This window comes from Dermacentor andersoni, chromosome 6, assembly GCF_023375885.2.
Source record: "Dermacentor andersoni chromosome 6, qqDerAnde1_hic_scaffold, whole genome shotgun sequence".
NCBI lineage: Eukaryota > Metazoa > Arthropoda > Arachnida > Ixodida > Ixodidae > Dermacentor > Dermacentor andersoni.
This window is the reverse complement of record NC_092819.1, coordinates 28,725,253-28,748,531: the sequence shown is the minus strand read 5'-3', so window position 1 is coordinate 28,748,531 and position 23,279 is coordinate 28,725,253. Positions and strand designations below refer to the sequence as shown.

Genomic DNA, 23,279 nt, shown 5'->3' with positions numbered 1-23,279 from the left:
TAGGTCAAAAGTGTACAAACATAGAAGCTTCAAAAAATGAAACACTTTTTGCTAAGCTTGGACACGCAGAGTGAAACACATTGGTGCGCGCCAGGGTCCGCTGTAGCACGCAAGAAGGCGCAGGCATTCTCATTTTGACACAGCACTCCTTGGTCAAAAAGAAATTGATGCTTTGTGATCTTCGCAGCTTCTGTGGCGCGTAGACATTTGTCCAAGACTGTAAACGTTCGATTTTGATGTACAACCGCCACGGTCAGTAAACGGAGCACACCGTTGTGGCATAATTTGCATTTACGAACGATGCGTACGACCCCGTCATGACTTAAGGTTTCCGCTTAGTTATTTGTACATATTTGTACATGGTCAGCAATATCGTTTTCTCTTTTGTCTATAGCCTGTAAGAAAGCACTGGCAATCGGACTTGGTTACCACGAGTGTTCCGTAGAAACTATTGGTACTGTGCTGGCACAAGCCCCCTTCATTCCAACGAGATCTCTCTATTCGCGTCTCTAATTTCCTCCCCAAGCCTCGACTTTTTTCGTGGCACATATATACGTAAGACGAGTAAGTGTCTTGGCATAGCCTGCTTAGACAATGTGCAGGAAGAACTCAATCGAATATTGCACAACTACTAATCGCAAACTCTTAGTCGTCGGTCGCCAAAACGTTTATGATTGGGCCGCGTGAAGACTCTTCCAAGTCCGCTCTGGCAAGTGCGAGACAATTACCTGTCCATGGAGCGATGAAATATGTAGATCTTTTACACATACACGTATACTATGTGTGCTTAGTTGCGCGCGCCTTGGCTATGTTTCGTGGCTTCGGGAAGGCATCAGCCTGCTCAACAAGTATTCCCGACCTACCCCCCCCCTTTATTTTTCTTCTTCTCTCTCTCTCTCTCTGTTTTGCAAATGAAGGTGAATACAAAATGACAATGGCAATGGTTAAAGCTAGAAGGACCGGCTCCGACCGGAGTCGGATCGGCTGCCGACGTCGTCCTGACTGTTCCGTGGCTGGGGCCTCGGAGTGGTCGTGTACATTTCTGCGTTGAGATGGAAGAACTTGGAAGACGAATCGCAATCCACGTTGTACCACCAGTCGCAGGTGAAGAGCTCCTGCTTGAAGATGGTGCCGTTGGGGCAGAGGAAGCTCTTCTGTCGGTCGTTGTTGTCGCACGAGTGGAAGACCTGCAAGTTGCAGAAAAAAAAGAAAGAAGAAATTGACGAGAACGTAAACGTCTACCTCACTTACACCGCGAATCGCGTAGCTTTCAAAGCTTTGTATGCGTAAACAACTTTTCGAGGGAATAGCCCCGCTTGCCTTCCGCTAAATGTTCGGCAGTAGTTTCACTTTTTCGAAACATGAAAGGCGAAACAAGACTTGGCAGGATGGCTGATTGGGCAAGCTGGTGATTCACAACAACCAAGACAGTTGTTACGACTTTTAGGACATTTAACAACCAAGACAGTTGGCAAAATCGTAGATTAGAGATGCACTGCCTGTCTAATTAGTGGACAGAGCATCCTTTCTGTTTGGCTCTGCCGCATCGGGGCGTAAGTTCTGGAGAGGGGAGCCTGCATTAACTCGATCATGTCGCCTTTTTTTTTATTTACATCTTTTCGTCAACTCTTAGCTTTATCATACCGTTTAGTCTTCTAACCACTGACTGAGCACAGTTCCAATGTTGTTTAGCTTCGGTGATCACCCGAGAACTGGTGTGTTCAACGTGATATGGCTGATAGATATGCTTCACTTGTACGAATAGTACCCACACACGAGCAAAAAAGCACTGCCTAGGATACTGATCTTGACAGTAGCTGCGCTGTGCTCGGCGGGACACCATTTTTGACCAGAACGTTAGACATAAGTTCAATGATAGCAGTTTTTGTGGAAAGATGTGTTTGTCACAATGTTGGGGTCGGGGGCTCCATGCTAAACCGTTGATACATCGCATTACATTTCTTTTCAGCCTTGGTAAGGAAGTCGTTCAGTCTGACGAAATCTGGCACGCGCGAAATTGTTCCGCCCTATATATTTATGAAACACAGCAGCCCACTGCACACACACACCTGGCAACCAGCCTCGACGTCGGCGAACATCCCTGAAGTACTCTGCTCGGAGCACTTGAAGTTCGTGAAGGGAATCTCGCTGTACGTCGGATAGTCGGAACCGGCGAGTCCCGGAAGTTTAGACCGGTACGGGTCGGGCCTTCGCGTGGGAGTCACACCAAAGTTTCCGGGAATGAAGACGACCCTGTTGGTCTTTCTCCTTGTCGCTGCATTGCTCGACTGCGACGACGACTGGAAGTTCTGCGTGGTCGTCGGCCTTCGTCCACCGTCGTTGCCGTCCACGGGCGATGCCGTCGTTGCTGAAAACGCTCGTTGTCTCAGCGCGATCTGAAAGTCATTGCGAAACGGTTCCAAGTTGTCCTGAGGATTCGCGTTGTTATTGTTCTGCGGCGTTGGGTTCCTCACGGCTGGAGGGGAGGACACTGGTGCCTGCGGTCGCGGTGAAGGAGCATTCTGGAAGCTGTTCTGCTGTCTTCCACGGGGAGCCTCCTGTAGGCGCTGGCTTGTCTGAACTCTGTCGCGTGGCGACTGGTCTGCTCCCGCGAAGTTGTTCTGGGGTCTTGGCGGGCTGCTTGGGAACGCGTTCCTGTCTCTCTGGTTTCCTTGGAACGAGTCGGACGGCCTCTGGTTAACTGCGAAACCGCCTTGGGAGCGCTGCGCCGGTGACTGTGAACTCGGCTGGTTGCTTGTAAAAGATGACGGTCGTCTGTCGTTTGACTGGAAGTTGCTCTGGCTGTTACCGAAGCTCTGGAATCTGGTATCCTGAACTCTTGAGTTTCCCTGAGCGTTGTTCTGGCTCCTGGCATTGCCATCGAAACTGTCCGGTTGCCTCGAATTGGAGGAGAAATCGTTTTGAGACCTTTGGTTTGCCTGGAAGTTGTTCGAGGGCCTAGGTGTTTGAAAATTGCTTCGGGGAGACTGGCTAGTTTGGAAGTTTCCTCGTGGCAATGTGTTCGCTGGCGAAAAGGAGTTCTGGCTCCTCGGAGTCGAAGAACCCCGCGGCAGGGTGTTCGCTGGCACGAATGAATTCTGGGTTCGTGGACTGGCAGAAAAGTCTTCTTGCGACCTTGGACTGGAAGTGAATCCGTTCTGCGTCCTCTGGTTTGAGGCGAAAGTGTTCGATGGTGGGTCTACTGGAAAGACGTTCGGGCGGAAAGTCACCTGACTTCTAGCGTTAGGTACGGAGAAATCGCGCGACCTGCCATTGTTGTCATCCAAGTTGTTCCTCAAGGATGACCGTGGTATCTGTGGAGCCTGCGGTCCCTGGAAAAACGATGTCGATGTTGGCCTTTGGGGCGGGGGACGTGGTGGCGCCGTCTGGAAGCTACCGCTGCGGAAATTCAGCCGCGGTTCACTTTGTTGCCTGTCCCTAGTGTCCGTTAGTGGTGCAGACTTCTGCGGCTGACTCGAATCCGAATTAGTAAAGTACGTGACAAAGGAGTTCGTCACTGGCGTCTGAACCGGCCTGGGAGGTGGCGGTGGTGGGTTCGTCCTCGCTTGACCGTTGGAGTCCCTGAAGTTGAAGCGAAGCGTTTGGCCTGCCGAAGAAGGCGCGTTAGGAGCGCCAGCGCCAGCCACCGAAGGCGCTTGCCTTTGGTTTGCGAACGTCTGGAAAGTCCGTTCTGCGCTAGAAGTTCTCCGCGGCGGAGGGGGAGTCACTGAAGTAGGAGCACGTGATGCAGGAAGTGTCGGAAACTGCCGCAACGCTTGACTTCTCACCGGAGGTGTCGTTCTCTGTTCGGCGCTGGTGAAACCGGATCTGCCGTCGCCGTCTCTCTGAGCGGACGAGGAGTCCTGATCGTGAGACGTCTCAAACTGGAAGTCGCCCCTGTTGGCGAGGCTGTTGTTGCCGAAGATCGCGGGCGCCGATGGGAACGACAAGTGGAAGCGGGTGGTTCCGAAAGTCGGCGCGGTCGGCGGAGACGCAGTAGGTGCCGGAGGCGCAGGCGGCGGCGGCGGCGGAGGTGGAAGCGGTGGCAAAGATGGTCTCCGGTTGTCCTGACCTCCCCCGAACGTCGGGCGTTGCTGGTTGAAGCGGTCACCGCCTCCGTTAAACGGTGAGGGATCGTCGTCGCGCGACGACTCGCCGTCGTCACTTCCGGTCGTCCCGAAGGCACTGTTACTTCTGGAGCCTCCGCCGGCCGTAGCGCTGCCAGGACCAAACGTGAAGTACCTCGAATTTAGGTTGCGGTCCGCGAGTTCCTCCTGTCTGGCTGCACTCAGCTGCGCAGAAGAAGACCTGCCGGCGGTCGATTCCTGCAAGGCCGCGCGACGGTTAGCTCCGACGACCGCCGCCGCGGAGACGTCGGCATCGCCTTCTCTCCGGTCCTGTTGGAAATCGCCGCCGGCGCCGCTTACGTCGTCGTTTCTGGGCAGCGACGTGTGGTGCACGGTCGTCGTGCGGAACTCGATCTTGGGGCCGTTGAACGGCGGCAGGGGTGGAGGGGGATGCTTGTTCACGTCCAGCTCGCCGACGAGGTCGGGCCTGTCGTTCTCGGCTTCTGTGCTTGCCTCGTTGCTCGTGGTCTCCGAGGCCAGGAGAGTGGCGCGGCTGAGCTTGTTCGCCTTGTCGCTGGCGGTGGGGCCGGGGGCGACGCCGGTCTGACCACTTTCCTTGGACGAAAGTGAGGGAGCGTCGCTCCTTCTGACTATCGCCGTCGACGGCTTGGCCTCGGAGGAAGGCACGTGGTACTCGGTCCGGCTGGCGTCGGCTGCTCCGTACATGCTGGAGAACCACGGCCGGTTTCCCATGTACACGATGACGCGCCTGCCCGCTCGTGGGGGCACGAGGGACGACTGCGTCGCGTTCCCATCGGTGGCCGTCTGACTAGTCGTGGCGCGATCTTCGGGAAGCGCGCCCGTCTTCGGCTGAGAGAGAGAGAGAAGAAAAGTATATACGTTCAGGTAGGTTATAAAAACGGCATTTAATACATTGTTACGAAATATTAAGTACACAGTCCAAAATCAAGAAGGGGGCCGACACATGAAGTAGCACGCTGTGGTATAGAAGTTACATAAATAGGGATAAAGCGCCTCACAAAGGCTGGCCAAAGTTTCGGTTATGATAGTTCCACCTATTCCGGTTTATGCAAATTAAGTAAATATTCGCAAGCTCATCACAAAGCAGCAAAGACTCCTATCGGTATCTTCGTTTCCTTTAAAGAAATATATGCAAAAAAGCACCTCTCCTCATCCCGTATATTTTGTTGCGTGGATAACTTTCTTAACGTGTGCGATAACGGTCGTTAATTTTTCTTCGTTTTGCCCCTATCTCGCTTATCTATCTCGAACATTCTTCGACGATCGAACATTCTTTCGAGGTTTTTGAATGGCGTGAGGACAGCGTGAGCAACATGTGCTTTGTAAGCGATTTAAACCTTTCCAAGTACAACTGGAATATGTAGGGTGTCCCAACTATCGTACACTAAGACTTCAGATTGTGCAAATAATACACGTAGCTGGACAGACCCAAGGTATTGGTGTTTGTCGTCGCTAGACGGCGCCACTCATATTACTTTTTTGCATTCCGCATAATTACAGAATTATTGCTAATTAATCTCAAATAATATAGTGAGATGGAAAGTGTCAATGAGAAAATTGTAGACCAACATTAAAAACTCCCGACACAGCTTTTTGTTGCTCAATACGTGCTACATAAAAGTGTTTTTCCGAGCGTGAGAGAAGCCCCCGAGTATACAAAATATTGCCACGCGACTGGCTGCTCGAGAGACTTTGCTTATATTCGCAGGCTTCTCTCATGCTTGGAGAAACACTTCAACGTAGCACGTATTGAGCAACAGGAAACTGTATCGGGATTTTCTCATGATGGTCTACAATTTTCTCTTTGACAATTTTAACCTAGTTGCAATAGTTGAGAAGTTGGTTAAATAATTCAGGCTAATTATGTAATTGGCGGAATGCAAAAAATAATCTGAGTATCTGCAAGCGACGCAAACAACATCACCGTGGTTCTGTTCATTTTGGTGGCATTTGCATATCTTCAATGTGGCTCAAATTTTGTGGGATACCCGGTATAGAGAAAAAAAAGAAGAAAGAAAAAAAAAGGGAGTCACATAAAAAAGGGAGTCACATACTTCCCCTTTGGCAGCAGGACAGTTGGTTAGCACCAAGCACAGGAGCACGAGGCCTAAGAGGAGAAAATAAAGAAGCGAAAAACAAAAGAAAATTTCATCAGGCAGTCATGCGACCTAATATAGCAATCATGCGTCATCTTTTCCCGACAATCGCTTCGTACAAAATTGCTTTGTGGCTATAGTTCAACCCTATGCACAAAAAGTATGCCTCTAGATGGAAGCATGTATACCTTCGCAGTTCAAGGCTATCCAGTTTAAAGAAATAAGGAATGAAAGAAGGGAAACTGTTTCCGCTTCCTTTTTTAAGCGCAAACAAAATGCCAGTTTCTTTTGTTGCTTCATAATTGTTACGCTGTCTGCCCATTTTGGGCCCCTAACATCGCAGGTGTCGGTTATCGCGGTTTCGTTTCTTCGAAGCTACTATAGCCTCGCAGTGCTGCCTGTATGTCGCCTGAAGTTTCAGTATGGAAAAATGACACAATGTAATTTTCTAATTACTACCGTGAGGTTTTGTGGAGCTCGGCTTAGATTTGCGACGACTGCCGCTTACATTATCTTTGTCTCGTTCTGTATTTCTGGTCAATCTTAAATGAAATAATCTGGCAGCTACTAAATGTGCCCGCAAAAAGTAGCGACTGTAAGCAATCTAGGTGCTGCAAAAACGAAGAAAAAAATAAAATAAAATAATTTGACGAGCGTACTATTCGACCATAAAATATTTTAGCGCCTAATGCCTTTGGCGCTTGAATGCAATGCGAGAAGCAAAGCTGATGTGGCAATTTCAGGAAAAAAGAAAACCAGTAAGCTCGTGTTATATGCGGGATTTATGCCCGGAAAGACGAATACAAAGCGGGAGCCCAAATAGTACCTCCGTGAATACCACCTAGATCGCGGTATACTCGAAGCGCCAGTATAATGTGCTTCGCTTTGTCTTCTTCTCTTCGTTCTCTCTCTCTTTATCTTTCATTCTCTTTATTTAGTTAGCAGGGAATTAATATGTACTTATTTATTCCAGCTAGCATATCGTACCTCCAGCTCATCCATCAGTTTTACATTATTTATTTATTTATTTATTTATTTATTTATTTATTTATTTATTTATTTATTTATTTAATTATTTATTTAGTACGCTACTTAACGCTACTTAAATATCATCACTGCAGCAAATATACGCCGTCAAGCCCGTAATTCCTTTAATAAAGTAAATAGCTTTCTGAAAGCGATGGGCTGTTCGCTTGTATTTACAATCATCGCCGACGGTTCCTGTACAATTATATTGGGATTCGACATCTAATGCAACACTTATAAGATGCGAGAGGCGTCATGTACAGTGGAAGGCTCCGCACAGATAATGATCGCTTTGGGGTTCCTTTAACGTGCGCCGAAAGTTCCATGTTCATTCATTCATTCATATTCATTCCATGTGATCGGAATGTAGCTGCCGCTGCCTGAATCAAACCTTTGACCTCGCACTCAGCAGCAAAACATTACAGCCTCTGAGCTATCACTGTAACCGGCAATGCATTCGTTACCTTAGTCTGGGAATAAAATAAATAAAAATATAAAATAAGAAATAAAAATACAGAATAAAATTTTAAAGAAGCACACGATGATGAAGTATATAGAAGAAGTGCGGAGAGAGAGCATTCAATCCCACTCCTTATTTTTCAGATCTTCGTTTAATTTCTTGAGCTTTAAATATCTATTCAGTCAATGCTTTTTCTTTGCGTGCACCACTCAATTTCTGGTCGGCTCCTCTTGGGTGTGCGCCATGGTATGAGGCCATCATCGCAGTCATCGTCAAGTGGATGGACTGTAAACGCAAGCGCAACTTGACAGCAGTGAGCTTGCACCTGAACTCTTTGATTCTGGCTGGCCTATATTTTTTTCCGGTTCCTCACATGCGCTGTCACATTTCACTATCTCACCATCGCATATCTCACAGCCTTTCTACCGCATTGTTTAACGGCGCTAAATTCCGTCGGCACATTACCGAGCCCCGGCTCTTGCCTTCTGCGTATACGCAGGACAAAGCGGGCACATTGTTACATCCCGGAGCGACGACCGACATATATACCGCCGTGGATTCGTCGCGCTAAAATGACATCAGCGGGCGACATGATGGATCGTGTTCCGAAGGCTTCGTTCGGTCTCGTGGCGCGTCCCAAAGCCGTTACACGCCTTCGCCGACTTCATTAACGCAACAGGTCCCAAGCCTCGCGCGCGATAGCGGTCCGTGCCGACCGCTTGAGCTGGCTTCGAGCCGCACGCTGCTCAGGTCGCAAGTGTACGCTATATATGTGCTGGTGTGTCACGGATCACTCCGCGGATGCACGAGGAAATCAAAGCGAAAAAAAAAGAAAAGAAGCAATGGTGTCCGTGCGTGATTCGAAGGCAGTCGTCAGCCGTGTCGTCGACTTGCATGCGCTGTCGTCGCTGCGAGCGCTGCATGTTGGACGCAGGCAGCACACGTTCGCGTTCGCATCAGCTGCTGCCTTTTGCCTCGCGCGAATGCAGCGGTGGTTTGTCTTGGCGCAAGTGATACTGTACACTGACTACAGTTTGAGCGCGAATCATTAATCTTTGAGCTACACTAAGCGGTTCGTTAGGTTAGGCTGTATTAGCAGATAGGGCTCCTGAAGTAGAGAAAGAAAATTTTAATATTTTGCGGGAAAGGAGGCTTGGTGAGCCAGAAGATAACGCGAGAACGGAAGACCGATGGCGACACCGCCTGGACGTCCCCGCAAGAGCTGGCCTCGACGTCACGGATTTTGACAGCGTCTGCTCGCACCTATTAATTATTTATCCCTGAACAAGAGCTACGTTGCATTCTAAAAGGCCCAAGGTCTCAACTTGGCAGTTAGGTTCGGTGAACCTCTGTCCCCAAAAAGGCCCAGATCGAAGAATGTATGGAAATATGTGACGCCACGCTGACATATTGTGGCGTTGAAGGTCCGGCGAGAAATTCAAGAAAGGAAATTGGGACGCTGACTAAAGATATGTGGTTTCACGAGCAGAGTCGTCATTATCGCTTTATCGAGTCTACGATTTCCTGTGCACATAAATATTGACTGTACATTAGATACCCTTCTGCACCGTTTACGACTGAACGTGGGCTCACATGCCTCCACCTCGGACGCTTCTGTGGGACACTTACTCACAGATTGTTCATAGTATGACCAACAACGAGTCCATTTCCGAGATAAGTTAAGCCACTTCGACAGACGTGAGCTTTCCCATTACGAAAGCACTTGGTCCAGGGTCACGCCCTGCCAAATAGAAATGTGCCTTGACAGCCTATACAGGAACTCTATGTGAATTGACTGTTTGACGCCTGGACTACTTGAAAAAAAAAAAAGACATTCGTTTGTTATGCGTCTTGTAGCGCTTTTCTTTTTGTACGCTGTACACGAACTCTTACTTAATGCGGGTACATATGGGTCGTTTTTCCTAGTTTCCTTTGTTTTTATTTTGTTTATTTTTACTTAGTATGTTTGTGTGTTTGTGACATGTGCGCGTGTATTTATCAACTGTGTATGGGGATAGCCGGCTCTTATGCATCCTACGTATACCCGTCGGTGTGCAGGATATTAAAACAAAGCAACAGGCTTCGTGCGCGCAAGCGCAATTAATCAAACTTCGGCAATTAACCAATACCAGCGATCCTGAACTTAATTAGTCGCGGCCTTCGGCAAAGCAAACACGTTAGAGGAGGGTAACGTGCAGTAGACAGCTCCGTGTCGAACGAACGTGTCAAGCGTTCGTCAAGCAGGTCTGTGACGTGACAGCAGTGCGCGACGAGCACAGGTTGAGCGTCGTTGCAGCGAACGAGGTCGCTGCAACTCGCATCGCCCGGGAGAACAAGCCTAAAACAACCGTCTCCTCAATTCGTTAGCGCGCCCGCTGCCGCTTTCGGCGCCAAATGAGTCTGCGCGTCACAAAGAGGGGCGAGACCGGCAGCCTCTCTATATATGAACAGAGTGCTATTGTTTGGTTTTAGCACTCGTCTCGACGAAGACGTACTATACACGGCGCACCAAGCGGCGGAGCTCTGTGTCGATGCGAGGACGCTGGGCGAGACATGGTCTATAGCCTCATGCGCTTCCTCTGTGGGGAACTGTCGAACCTGATCGTAACGGGGCCGCCGCCCGCTTTCTCTCGTACGCTTTCGGCGGCTGACACCTGTCACCGTTTCGGAGGGGCGAGTTGACAGGGACGCTGCTGCCACTGTTTCGCAGTATTCGGGGTGGACCGCGCGACGTTATTTTTCTTTCCCCGTTGGCAGCACCACGCGGCGTGCCTTCCTGGTTGTTGCCTCGTATGAATATGCCGACGTATGTCTAGCATATAACGATCCAGAGTGCGCTGTGCCGTAGCGGGCAGAGTCGCGTTGTTGCAGCGCACTGTAGCTGCTGCAGTATCCCACCGACTCGAGAACCGCTCAGGTGCCAGCCTTGCCCCTGGAATCCCGTAGTAGGGTTTCGTAGAGGTTCGTCTATGAATTCGACCTGCTCTCGCCACGATGCATTTACAGTCGAGACCGGAAAAATATCACGCGCTTCGTCCCGAGTTGTGTCTAAAATGCAGCTGAAGACACGAGAGCTCTTTTTTCTTTTTCTTTTTTATCAGTGTGCTTAGCCGGCGCATATTCGCCTATATGTTAGCTACTCTGCAGTGAATGGAATGAAGGTATAGAAACGTCTTCGAAGAAGGTGAGAAGGATGCAAAACGAAACACATAAGAAAGTTGCAATTCCAGCAATCTTATCAGTCGGGAGAGTACAACACTTTGATCTTAGATCGGGAGGGTAAGCGCCCTAGTTAATGAAGGCGGGTGTCTGGTACAGAACTTGTAATCCTGACGGTTACTGTGGGACACGCTTTGCATTCTCAATAGTGATGAGCGAAGTTCGATGTGGTTCCTACCCATTAATAACCTTTTCTCATTGGTTGCGAATGCCAAGGGGTGAGTAAGACAGGGAATTATTTCTCACCCAAATGCAGCACCTAATTTAAATATTTGCAGTCAACAGTACTTATTTGTCGTCTTTATATAAGACCGCGGGTAGAGGGGGAGACTATCACTGAAATCGCATATACTGCCGCTATTAGGGTTTCTTTCTTTGGCGTCTCCATTTGAGGTAAATGTATCTGAGCACGCGTGTATACATACACGATCACTTATTCCAAACGGCGTTCGCAAGCAGCAGCTCGTTTTTCAAAGACGAGCTTCAGAGATTCCTGTCTGTATTGAGAGATAACAAGAAGAAATTAACAAAACACACACGAAACGCGGTGTGTAGGGAGGGCAGGCTCATATAATGACGTCCACTTGGCCACTCGCCCCGACCGAACATGTCAAGTAAGCGTCAACTAAAGCCCGGGACCTTAATATAAACACCGCCACGGTCATTTCGTAGGTTCAGATAGGATGGGAGAGCGCCGCTCTTCCATTTGCTAGGGAACGCACGGGCGCGCACTGCGTCACCCACGCTTGTATCTGTCCTGTCGCCTGTGCCCCCACGTCTCCTGTGGTCACCCAAGAACGTCCACGGGCAGGCGCGAATGCGAGGGGGTTGGTTAGGAGGCTGGAAGCGATCAGGTAGTGCGAAAGCGTCTCGCCGCGGGCGGGTTCTCCTTTGTTCCTACACCTTCTTCAAATGAGAAAGCGCCGTGCCCGCGAGTGGGCGAGCAGACCTAACTGGCACAACAGCTCGCTATACTTCCTCTGTTCGCGGCGATCCAGGAAGCGGACGCTTCTTCCTTCCTATACAAGGTCGTCGCGGGCGCCTTCCTTCCGTCCCCCGGGGAGAATCGAGCGGCACGAGACAAAAACCGTCTCACTCACCTGTGACCCCCGCGGCATGGTGGCCCATGGCGCTTCGGCTTGGGAAAGCCGGCCGCCCGACGACACTCTCCTGCGTCGCTTCCCTCCTCTCCGTGCACCTCCTCCGGCTCCTTTGGGACGGTGTCCGAGGAAGCTGCTCCTTGCCTCCCGCTTGACCGGATTGCGGCACCTGCATGCGCGGGGCAGGAAGGACAGTGGCGTGCCGTTGTGTCATCGGGATGCGGGCGACGACAGGTAACGACCTCTCGCCGGCCTTTTCTGGTCCGCGGCTGCGGCCGGCTTTTACGGAAGCGGCGCAGGGACCACACGCGAGCGCGGTCGCGACGCTATAGCACGCGGTCGTGCGCGGTATGGCGCGCCCGCGTTCTTGCACGGAGCAGCGTCTTTCATCGAGCGCTGGTTAGGTAACGTCCTGTCTTTGCGTCACGCGTCGAGGGGCACGCTCCTCTGCAGTGCGATGCCGTATAGTGGTCAGTGATGGGAGATTGAGTATACTATACCGACTGCGCACGACTCTAGGTCCAGCTATATATGTACTCGCTTACGTTCTCTAAACCACCATAAGAAAGCGTTGAACGGCCTGCAGTTAGTGAAGTAGCCAAGGCGCTTTGCGGTGGGGACAAAAAAAAAAAATGGTCACATAACATGCTGGAAACCAAAGTACTCGGGACAGAGAACGTGTACAAAGACAACGCGGGACACAATCTTACACAGAGCTATCTGTCCTTTTCGCTACGCAGGAACGTACCCAACAAGTGTCAAATAACATCTATGTGGGATGAACAGAACTTAAGCAAGAAACGCTGTGTAATTTGCCGTACCCTCTTAGGCAATAACTTGGTACAACAGGAACATATATGTTCATTCATCTGTTCGTATATGTTCATTCACCTTGTACATCTTCAAGCAGTACGGCTTCCGTGAGTGTATGGGCGTGGGCAATGGTCTCTTCGACAAGACGTCGCACTATTACCTTGTGAGTCATGACGCGTCCGTTTCACCAAAGTTTAGTCTAGGGGCGGGCCGCGTCACTTCGTCTCGATAGCGCTATACGCGCGAGAACCTGAGCCGTGGGAAGATTAATCTCTCGCACGAACTCGCCGGCCGCCCCTCGACACAGAAACCCGGAAACGTCCGAGCACGCTCGGGAGACGTGTAATGCGCGGTAACTGGAGCAATATGACCCGCTGAGAAGGCTAGCGACCATGCGAAACCATGCCACCACGAGCCAAATAACACTCGCGCGTAGGAGTTTGTTACACACACACACGTACACACTCCTGACTGAAAGAGCCGTCAACGACTAGCACGACATAGGCGGGCCACTGAGGCACACATTTTCATCTATTTGAACTTGTTTTGTTTGTCTCTCATTCATACAGAAAAAGAAAAAGTAAAGAAGAAAAGAAGGCAGGTCTAGCCCAAGGAGCCTCGTCGTCTTCGCGTCGTCACGCCAAAACGATGTCGTTGCGAGATGAAGAAGAAGGCGTGCCGCGTGATGTTGTAGACAGCGTCGTACACGTTTACGAGGTTTCCGAGAGCTCTCTCGAGCGGTGGTTTGCCTTGCTTGATGGCGGCGGCTCGTCGCCACATAGGCGGCGGCGCCGGAGCTGTGTGATGCTCGTGGGCGTGCTACGGCGCGAATTCGAATCCACGGCGCGTGAGTTTTCGGGGTCAAACGAGAACGGAACCGGGCGCTGCAGACGAGAGCGCCAGGTGCCTCTGTCGCACTGCCGCCGCCGCTTTCTCGAGACTCGGCGAGCCGCTTTTTGACGAAGCGTGACGACAGCGCATTGCAGCGGACGCGCTGCTCAGTTTGACATTTCGTCTTTTATTATTATTATCATTACTAGCATTATTATTTTGTTCTTGTTTGACATCTCTCTCTTGATGCGCCTGCTCTGTGCGCGTGTCCGCATTGTTGCGATCGTAGAGGAGCGCATGACACGCTCCGCTTTTTCCGCGACAAGAAGAAGCAAAGACCGACAAGCCTGGGAAGGTGCCGTGTAGATTTCGAAAGCTCGCGATCGTCTCTGGCACACGCGGTCATTCCGACAGCGCAGTGCGGATTGCAGTCGCATTTTGCGGTCTCACCCTTTCCACGATGCCTGCGTACATCGTGCACTTTTAACGAGTTCGGTCAATTTCCGTAGAAAAGCCTTGTCCAGCTCAGAGACGCTACACTTTCCACACAACGGTTTGGGTCGAGAACGGGACCGGTGCCGTTATGGAGCTGAAAGGGAAGCTCGGCAGACAGCTTTTGCTAAAATACGCGCTGGTAATGCTCGGACACAGGTAGTAAAAAACGGGAAGTGATCGCACATTTCAATGTTTGCTCTCATTCGCTCAAGATCCGCGATCCTCGGAGTGATTAATTGCATACTCCTTTGCGCTGGCCTTTCCACACTGCGCAATCCTCTATAACATGGCAGTGAAGCCCGTTCAAGGTGCGGGCAGAAAATGGAGACCTTCGTCATATTTTATTAGAATTTCTTTTCGCGTCTGGCAAATGCACGTACCGTGCACCAGAGGCCCCTTAAACATATTTATTCCACAAACACTCCAAATACGCGTCGTACTATCACGCTGTCGCTACAAAGAATCGCCGTGCCGCTGTTTTGATCAAACCCAGAGCTGTACAGTGAAGCCACTTTAAGAATTTGTTGATGGCTCGATATTACAAAACATAGATCGCCCTATTAGTATCGCTCTTGGTCCTCATGAAGTTTTATCTACGTGTCTGGACGTCTGAGCTATGCGGCGAATCCAGTGAAACGTCCCTTCTGTAAAACATGCTCCCTGCCAGGCTTGCAACCGACAAGGTGGCTTAGTGGCTGTGGCGTTCTGCTGCTGAGCATGAGGTCGCGGGTTCGGCTCCAACGCACGGCGGCCGCATTTCAATGGAGGTGGAATGCGAGTGCGCTCGTGTAGCGTTATTCGGGCCCACGTTAAAAAAAAACCAAGTGGTAAAACAAAAAAATCCGTAGCCTACCCACTACGGCATCTCTCATCAAGACCGAGTTGCTTCTTTGACGTCAAACCCCATAATTTGAAAAAAAGCGGGACTTGCTTTGCTTGATGCGTTGTTTGGTTCGTTCTGCCACCACAGTTGTCGTTACTCGTGTAACTATACCCGTTTACACATAAGCACTGCACACGTGAGCAGCAGCAGTATGCGGACCACGGGTAAATTCCGCAAGGTAATTGTTTTGCTGCCTCGGCATGCAACTTGTAGCACAGTATAGAGCGTGCCTCGGCACGACTGTGAGGACATCGTCGTATACTTGTCTGTTCTAGGTTACGTTCTCGTAGGCAGGCAACCTAATAATGGTAAAAGCAGGAATCCGTGCGCTTTATTTTTTCGGCCGCTGTGCCCCGTATGCTTTTGCTTACGGATATGCATCCACTGCAGCTCATGCGAAGCGCTCTAAAGCTAGTGCGTCGCGAAGCAGTGGAAAGCGACCGTTGAGCGTACGCGGCGCGTAACTGCAGTGGAAGCCATGCACGCGACATCTAGCACCGTGTGTATTACGCGCCGCACTTTCCTCGCGCTCGCACCGTTACCGCGCTTTAGACCCGGAGCGACGATGACAGTACGGGGCCAACCCTCGGCTCCATTTCTGCAGCGTGCCTTCGCGGCCGCCGAAAAATTCTGCGCCACATGCAGCGCTGTAGACGACGTTTCGGCAGCCGAAGTGTTCTCCGCTTCACCGCGGGCGCCCCGAGTGCATGCGCCGCGCCGCTCTGGCTTCTCCAGCGAAGCCTCTCGGAAGGCGCGCGTAAAAGGTCGCCGAGCCGCGTCGGTGCCGTCCTTGTTGCATATGGATGCGTCGCGTGTGGGCATTTGACTGCGTGCAGGCGCGTAAGCGCCGCCTTCTGTGCGTATAGTTTGCTTCGTCTCTCGCGTCCGGCTGGAAACGCGTAGGATACTCGTGTCATCTGAAGCGCCAACGTTTCCCTCTCTCTCTTGCTTCTAGCAGCGCGTGCCGTAAGGTCAGGAAGAAACACAAACATGACCCCCACGTAGTTTCTTTCTAGCGCATTCGGGTATACTTCTTCCTCTTCTTTTCTCTGAAGCTGTAGGTGTGTGCGATAGCAGCGCGCTCTGCTGAAACTTGGCTCGTGCGGCGCTTAAAGGACACAGGTGGTAGTAAAGCTACACAGCAGGAGCCCCTTGCGCGAGGTACCATTTTAGCCGCGGGCAAATTAGCCCACGTTTAAAATGTGCCAGTGCTTGCGAACACTTCGTCGCGAGCAATAGTAAGCTGTCGCGCAAAGCTAGTTGTCGGGATCGTTAAGCAGCGACTCGGTAAGGAAAAAACGTCTCACCTTCCTACCGTTCTATACTCGTCGTTTGTGCGAAGCCTTTTTAACCCAACGCAAGCTTACCTACGGTAAAAAGTGATTCGTGTAAATGGTTTCTGTGAGGTCACGGTCGCTATACAAGAGATACGAAGAAATGCAACGTGTATCGTAGCAGTAGTGAAAAGAGCCTTATAGTGAAGGCAAAACGTGGAGCCTGTTGTTTCATTGTATCCTTGCGTGCGAGCCGATAGCTACAAGTGGTACTTAAATATGGTGGTTAGAAACACACAGTGCTATTGAGTCTCTAACCACGACTTCTGGTTAACCCCTTCACGTTCCCACAGTTCTTTGTAACCCATTCTGTTTAGAAACTTGATATAGCTGTTTCTCGAGAATCATGTACTGTATTACCTTTCCCGTCAGTATTGCGTCGGCTGAAACTCACAGCTGCGTATTACTCTAGATAAAATATTACTGCACAGATTCAAAGCAGTGTTCGAATCTAGATGACGCAAGGCTTGCTTTAGTTAGCGAGGTAGCAGCTGTAGCAGATGACATGCAAACGGTATCGGGGACTAACTAACTAACTAACTAACTAACTAACTAACTAACTAACTAACTAACTAACTAACTAACTAACTAACTAACTAACTAACTAACTAACTAACTAACTAACTAACTAAAGGCTTCTATATCTCTTGTTTTACAGTACATGCACATACCCGCTCTAGGTGACTGGCCAGGAATGGGTACCTGCACATTGGCACGTACCCAGTAACCCAAGAGTGACGACGCACAACGTACGATGAAAAAAAAAAAATCAAGGAACGATTACTTATGTTGCGTATTCCATTAAAAGGTGTTTTTGTGCTTTAGAGATGAGACGGCATCAAATGTACAGGTTCTATTTGTGATTTTTTTTTTTATTACACAGAGAAGAGGTCCGCTTACTGGCGCGTCGATTGAAATTACATGGTATTTGTGTAAGCCCTGTGACAAAGACAGTCCGCGAAAGTGTTCTTAGGGATGTGAACTTGAGAATTGCGACCAGCCTGGAGACTATGAACTTCGGCTCATGGAAAGTACAGTTGTTAGGCATCTATTACAGTATCTGCATGAAACGAGCCTCCGTGCTTAGATTTAATTCCATTCTAACATCATGATGCGGGGCAACCCAGGCGAATAAAAAAAGAAAAGAAAAAGAAAGCCGGAGTATCCGTCCGCACATAACCTGTTTGATATATATATATATATATATATATATATATATATATATATATATATATATTATGGTGGTGAGTTATTGTTTGATTACACTGAAGAGAAGTACACACACTGTCCCTACTTTGTCGATCAACATTCTCTTTGTTTTTGTTAACTGTGACAACATGGATCATCGTTCAGGGCTATGTAAGTCGTGTATTCCGCAAGAAACGTAACTTGCCTACGTATATGTGTAGCAAATCTTGGGATATTAGGCAAAGGAGTATTCGCTTTAACAATTGCTTTCCAGCCGTGTTACATGCCGTGTTATAGCGAAGTCTCAGTCAGCCCCTAAACAATAAAAATACAGCAATCTTAATCAGCAAGTAAAAGATTTAAAAAATTATTGCCCTTAGCCTGCGCCAACTTAATGCAAAAAGCTTATTATAGACTTCAGAAATCTTATAGTGCAATACGCAGTCTTATTCGAGTTTTGTGTTTCAGCGAGTTCGACGGTGGGAATCACTTTCGAACGATAAGATTAGAGGCTGTCTTGACGGCGATTATTCCGAAATGCCAATTCACTCAACTACTGCGTCCTCGCCGGTCTTGCTTTAGTTTCGGCTCTCACGTGAGAGAAGCAAGTTCTTGCAACCTTATTTTTGCTTGGGCTTCCCGAGCTAAACTCTCTTGCGACTGCTAATGCCTTTGGCAAACCCGTTACAATATTCAAGAGTAATTGCAGACAGCTTGCGTCTTTTTTTTTTTCTTTTTTTCGGCACTCCCAGTTGGTAATAACGTTTGTGCTTAGTCTAGGAGGCGTTGAAATATCGTCAAGAAACCCCGAGTATTGTTTCGTTCTTCTTGTGTTTCACCACGTTATGACAACGGCGGTACTAAGAAAAGTGCAAGACTGAAGCATGAGAAGACGGATCCCACTCTCTCCTGGCCTTCGGGAAAAGCGAGCTCATTTGAAAACCAGCGACGTATTCTGCAAACAAAACTGCGATTTGGATTAGATGGTGTAGCCTAACTTTAAGTAACACAACACAAACCGACAAGATTCCGTTGTCTCGTTACTTCTTTCATTCTTGTCTGTGTCATTGTTAGTGCTACATGCATTATGCAAAGGCGAACTGGGAAAGAAAGGAATTCTCATTTACATGAAATTAGTTAGTAGCTGGCTACTGCAAGTGAGGCCAATATTAAAGTAGGAGAAAGTCGAGGCCGAAATATTCTCGTCCGCCGGCGCGGACGCCAACGCTTGGCGCTTAAAGTTAGTGGGACGCGTCACCGCGTGCCATCTCGGGCCATAAGAGCGAAAGAATGGGCAGGAGGGAGCGTTTTGCCTGTCCGAATAGCAGTCATGCGTATGCAAATGGATTGTGACCTTTAGGAGATGGTCGAACGCCCAGCGACGACAGCCAATCAGTGCGCGTTCGCTGCCGTGCTGAGGGCAAGGATCTCACTCGACGTGGGACGGAGCGCGATTTTGAGGTCGGCGCGCGCGCTCCCGGAGTGGTTATAAATGGAAGCCTTTGTCTGCCGCGAACTTCGGGTTTTGGTATACCAAAAGTGAGCTAGGTGCGACGGGGTCGTATATATAGCGGGTGCGCCCGCGGGCTCCTTTGTGTTCTTGTCTCGGTTGCACCAGACGTGTCGTGAAGGAACTTCTGCTCGAGTAGGAGGGGGAAAAAAATTAAAAGTTCTGGGGTGGTGACCAGCCCGCGTACTCCCTTTGCGCAGTTGCAGCCCTACGGCACGCTTCACCACGATGCAGCAATGCGGTCGTCACATAATGAAGGGTTTATGATGTGGCGGACGTGGGCGTGGCGCGAAGGGACCCAAAGGAAGAGGACGACCGCTCGCGGGCCGTTTCGACGCGGTCGAGAGGCGGAACGAGGAAGGCGAAGCGGACGCCAGACATTCGGGTATATATGCCTTCTCTGAAACGTAAGGCACTTCGGCGTCACTAAATGGCTCCCTCGAGAACAAGACGTGCTCGCAACAGGCTGTTATTAGTGTGTAGGATTAGGGCGGCGATCATCGACGACCGTGCCGTTTGGCGAAAGGCTTCCACACGGCCGGGCATTGATTATCACGCCACAGCCAAACGCTGTGGCTCGCTGGCGTCAAGATGCAGTCACAGCGTCTGGCAGCAACATCTGCTTACGCTGTGTTAAGCATTTCACAATAATCAGAGTGATTCAAAAAGCGAATCCGAAAGAGCAGTCTCACTACTGGCGTTCCCGGGATATCAAGGTGTCTCTGTAAAAGACACAGGTTCGGGAGAAGTTTCCTTGCAAGCCTATAGCTTCCATATGAAGAAAACGTTCCGAACTGCAAGGTACAGAAAGCGTATATGCGCGTATACTAATGTGCCGCGTATGCGCGTACCAACATGCCAAACGTGCCGTTAGTGGGCGATAAAACATCCACGCACATCTATTCCTAACTTATTGTAAGATAGGATCGCTCGAGGCAGCTTTCATTTGAATAAAGCGGTGAAAACAGCCTAGCATTATTCAAAGATCCGAGTGTTCGCGCTGTCTCCCTGTTACACGTGTGCGGTCACTATACCGCAAGCGTTTCGGCATTTCTTGTAATGAGCCGCCTAGACTTCATTTATTTGGCCCATAATTTACATTTTCTTTCCGGCATATCCTTAGAATGTGAAGCTCTTGCTGTGAAGCAACCGAGTGTACTTTCCTTCGCTCTTCAATGCGCATATATGGGATATAGTAAATGCCGTTAGCGAACGAATGACAGGCATGAATATAACGCCACTTAACGCAGAACAGACCTAACGTCATACGTTTAAAGGCAGCTCGATAGTTACATTATTACTGCTTTGTTAATTTTTTTGCTATAGTATGTTTTCTTTCTTCAAATTTACATCTTTTAGGACTTATTTTTAATTCAGGACATTTGTACGACCACGTTTTTCTTTGTGTTGTGGTTATCGCCTTCTTTTCTTTCTTTTGGAGCAAACTCACGTGAAGCTTCATGTACATCCATCGAGTGGACAGCTTTGTCATCTAATGTTGCGTTCTCTTGGGAGGAGTAGGGGCTGAGGGCAGACGTTCACTTATACAGCTGACGATCTCACGTGCACTGCACGCTACAAAAGACAATACTGGGTATGCGCGCCTTGTTCGTGGCATCGCATTAACGGCGTCAATTCCAGGAAAAAAAAAGAAAGGTCTGCGTGTGTCCGCGAAATGAGGAAACTGTTTGCCGTGGCGTTTTGATAGCACCCCTGTCAAGGTGAAGTCCTGGAATGAGTAGGTGAAGAGTTCTTGAGGTTCGCAAGCTTTCCATGAGCAAACACTGCGTGACGGTGTATACAGATGTTGTCTATTTACACTTTTAACGCGTTAGCTGCGCGCTATTTAGTTTTACGCAGGTATACTGTACCATGCAAACACCGACAATCGTCTTGAATTCTATTTTTAGCCGAAGCCGTGGCGCTTGACCAAGGCCATTTCAGTGGCTTTCGGGTCGCGGCAAATAGACACACTATGGCGGAATATAAAGGCAGCAAGGTGTATAACGAACACAAGATATTATGAAGTTAGGACGAGGATTTTCGTATAGTTCAAATCAAAGTCGCAGTTCTTTCTTTCTTTTATTTTTTTTTTATTTTTTTCTTCAGATTGTCCTCTTTCCAAACAAAAGTTGTTTTCCGTGCATCAACAAGGTTGTTACACACATTTAATCTCAAACCACTGCTGTCCTGCAGTGCGAGAGAAATTTTGATATCGAATGAATTCAATTCGATCGGCGGGGCTTCTCCGTCATGTTTCTCTGCCAGCTGCGCTTCGTGAAATTTTGGTGGAAACAGTCGTTCAGCAATTTATCGTACTGAGGAGTTCAGTGGCGTTAAATTGACAAAGATTTTCCATCGTTTTGGCGTAAATCGATCATTCATCCATGATTCAGTCGGCAGAGAAAGAGAGAAACGAAAATGGAAAGGTAGGGAGGTTAACCAAGGACGAACTACAAGTTAACCAGCGCGGCTCAGAATCATCAATGATGGCTTTAGACAGCCGAGCTTCATTTTTCAACACGGTACAAATTTCGTTGCATGTAATGCTTCTGCTCTCCAAACGGGGTGAATTTTGAGGTCTCATGGAGAAGAGAGGCCGAGACGTGTATACCACAACGTCGACTGCGTCTATCGGATTGGGTAGAAGCCCTCGACCCACTAAAGATTGGATTCATGCGCGAACGGTTCCAGTTTTGGCGCTTAAAGCTCCACGCACGTGCTCGTAGACCCGAACGTTCCACCGAGGTCACATTATATGGTCAGGCACGTAGGTCGACTGCATGTGAAGACGTGCATTCACGACTGGATTAAGTTACGCAAGAGGATTAGCAAGAACACCGAGGAAACACGGGTGACTACATTCTACCACTTTAAACAAGATGGAGAACCTAGCTGTATACGTGAAAACTTTGTGAAAAGCAAAGGCATGCACGTCGGCGCCGCCGTTCCTGTACCGGTTTTTTTCCCCCATCGCTCTGTAAGACACGAGACTTAAGTTTATGAAAAGTGAAAGTGGTTTTACTTTGTCTTGTTTCGGCAATCCTTCCAGGCGTAAAACTTTCGATGTAATCAGCAAATGCATGAGCGAAAGTGACTGAGTGTACGCAAAACGGCTGACAGACCTTGTTCTTAAGCTGGTCGGCTCATGCATAAAACAATAATCGTAGCGTTATTGGCTAATAACGTCTTGCGTTAGTAACACAAGAAAGGTGACAGGCAAGATAACCTTTCACGATGAGCTTTTACAAATTATAGTGCGTGAGAGCTTTATTTACGCAAATTGCATTTAGGAAAGCTTAGATCAAAAGTCTTTTGAGTGTTTCCGCTATGTCGCGGTACTCGGATATCATAATAGCTTGGCTGTTTCCGCCTTCGAGGACAGGTCGTGTAAGGACGGCTCGTCAGCTAGACGAAGTGACTTCTGCGTTCCACTATGCCTGCCTAGTAAGTTTTATACGTACGTGTCTGGTATTCTGGCTTTGCGCGGTACCCTTTCTCCCATTATTCTCCTCTTTCCCGGCTACTTTGCGTGGTTTAGAGATAGAAAGTGAAAGCAGGGCAGTGAGGTCAACAAGACGCACGCCCAGTTTGCTACCCTACGCAGGGGAAAGGTGGTTAGGAGATGAAAAGAAGGAAAAGAAAGAACGCTGAGGGTGTTGCTTCGTCTGGAGGTGCACATCGCAACTACGCGCAATTTGAAACGGTAACACAGTCATTACTACATGTTAAAAAAGGATTCGATGCGGGCTATCCAACCGTATAGGTATACGTTAAACTCGGCCTCATCTTCGGGGCAAGGCACTCAGCTCCCATCGTCCTCGCCTACGCTGTACCCAACAATAGCCACGCATCAGTCAAGACCAGAAAGAAGAAGAGCCGCGGGGAACATTAAGAGATCCCGTACGCAGCACGTCCTGACCGCTGGATGTCCTTCGAGTTCGCGGCCGTGGACAATATGTGTATAGGTACGTCTGGCGGCTGCGGACGCAAGGTGCCTCGTATAGCAGCACATTATGCGCTACACCAGTCCGGCATATTCGTGCGTGCACGTGATCTGGTCGACCCTCGAGCAGGGGGGCGGGGGGCCGTCAAGGATGTGATCCGGCCGCGCGGCATTCTGAGGTCGCCGTCGCCCCGGCCGGCTCGTGACGCCTCCGCAGACATGACCTCCGCGACGCCGTGCCATCCACGTGGAAGCATCGCCTCTTCTAG

General features: G+C 49.4%; 1 protein-coding gene across 2 annotated transcripts in view; it reads right to left on the bottom strand.

Moving 5' to 3' along the window:
- Window positions 1-889: 889 nt before the first annotated feature.
- Window positions 890-23,279, bottom strand: part of LOC126521449 (uncharacterized) — a 31,328-nt gene continuing 8,938 nt past the window's right edge. The window contains exons 2-5 of one of the 2 annotated variants that reach the window (XM_050170147.3): window positions 12,011-12,179; window positions 6,164-6,216; window positions 2,070-4,937; window positions 890-1,187 (exon numbers count right to left, since the gene is read on the bottom strand). In XM_050170147.3, coding sequence (XP_050026104.2) covers window positions 951-1,187; window positions 2,070-4,937; window positions 6,164-6,216; window positions 12,011-12,038 — 3,186 coding nt within the window. In that variant the 5' untranslated portion in view covers window positions 12,039-12,179 and the 3' untranslated portion in view covers window positions 890-950. Of the gene's footprint in view, window positions 1,188-2,069; window positions 4,938-6,163; window positions 6,217-12,010; window positions 12,234-23,279 lie in introns of those variants that run through there. The other variant, XM_072288660.1, reaches the window with a different exon arrangement.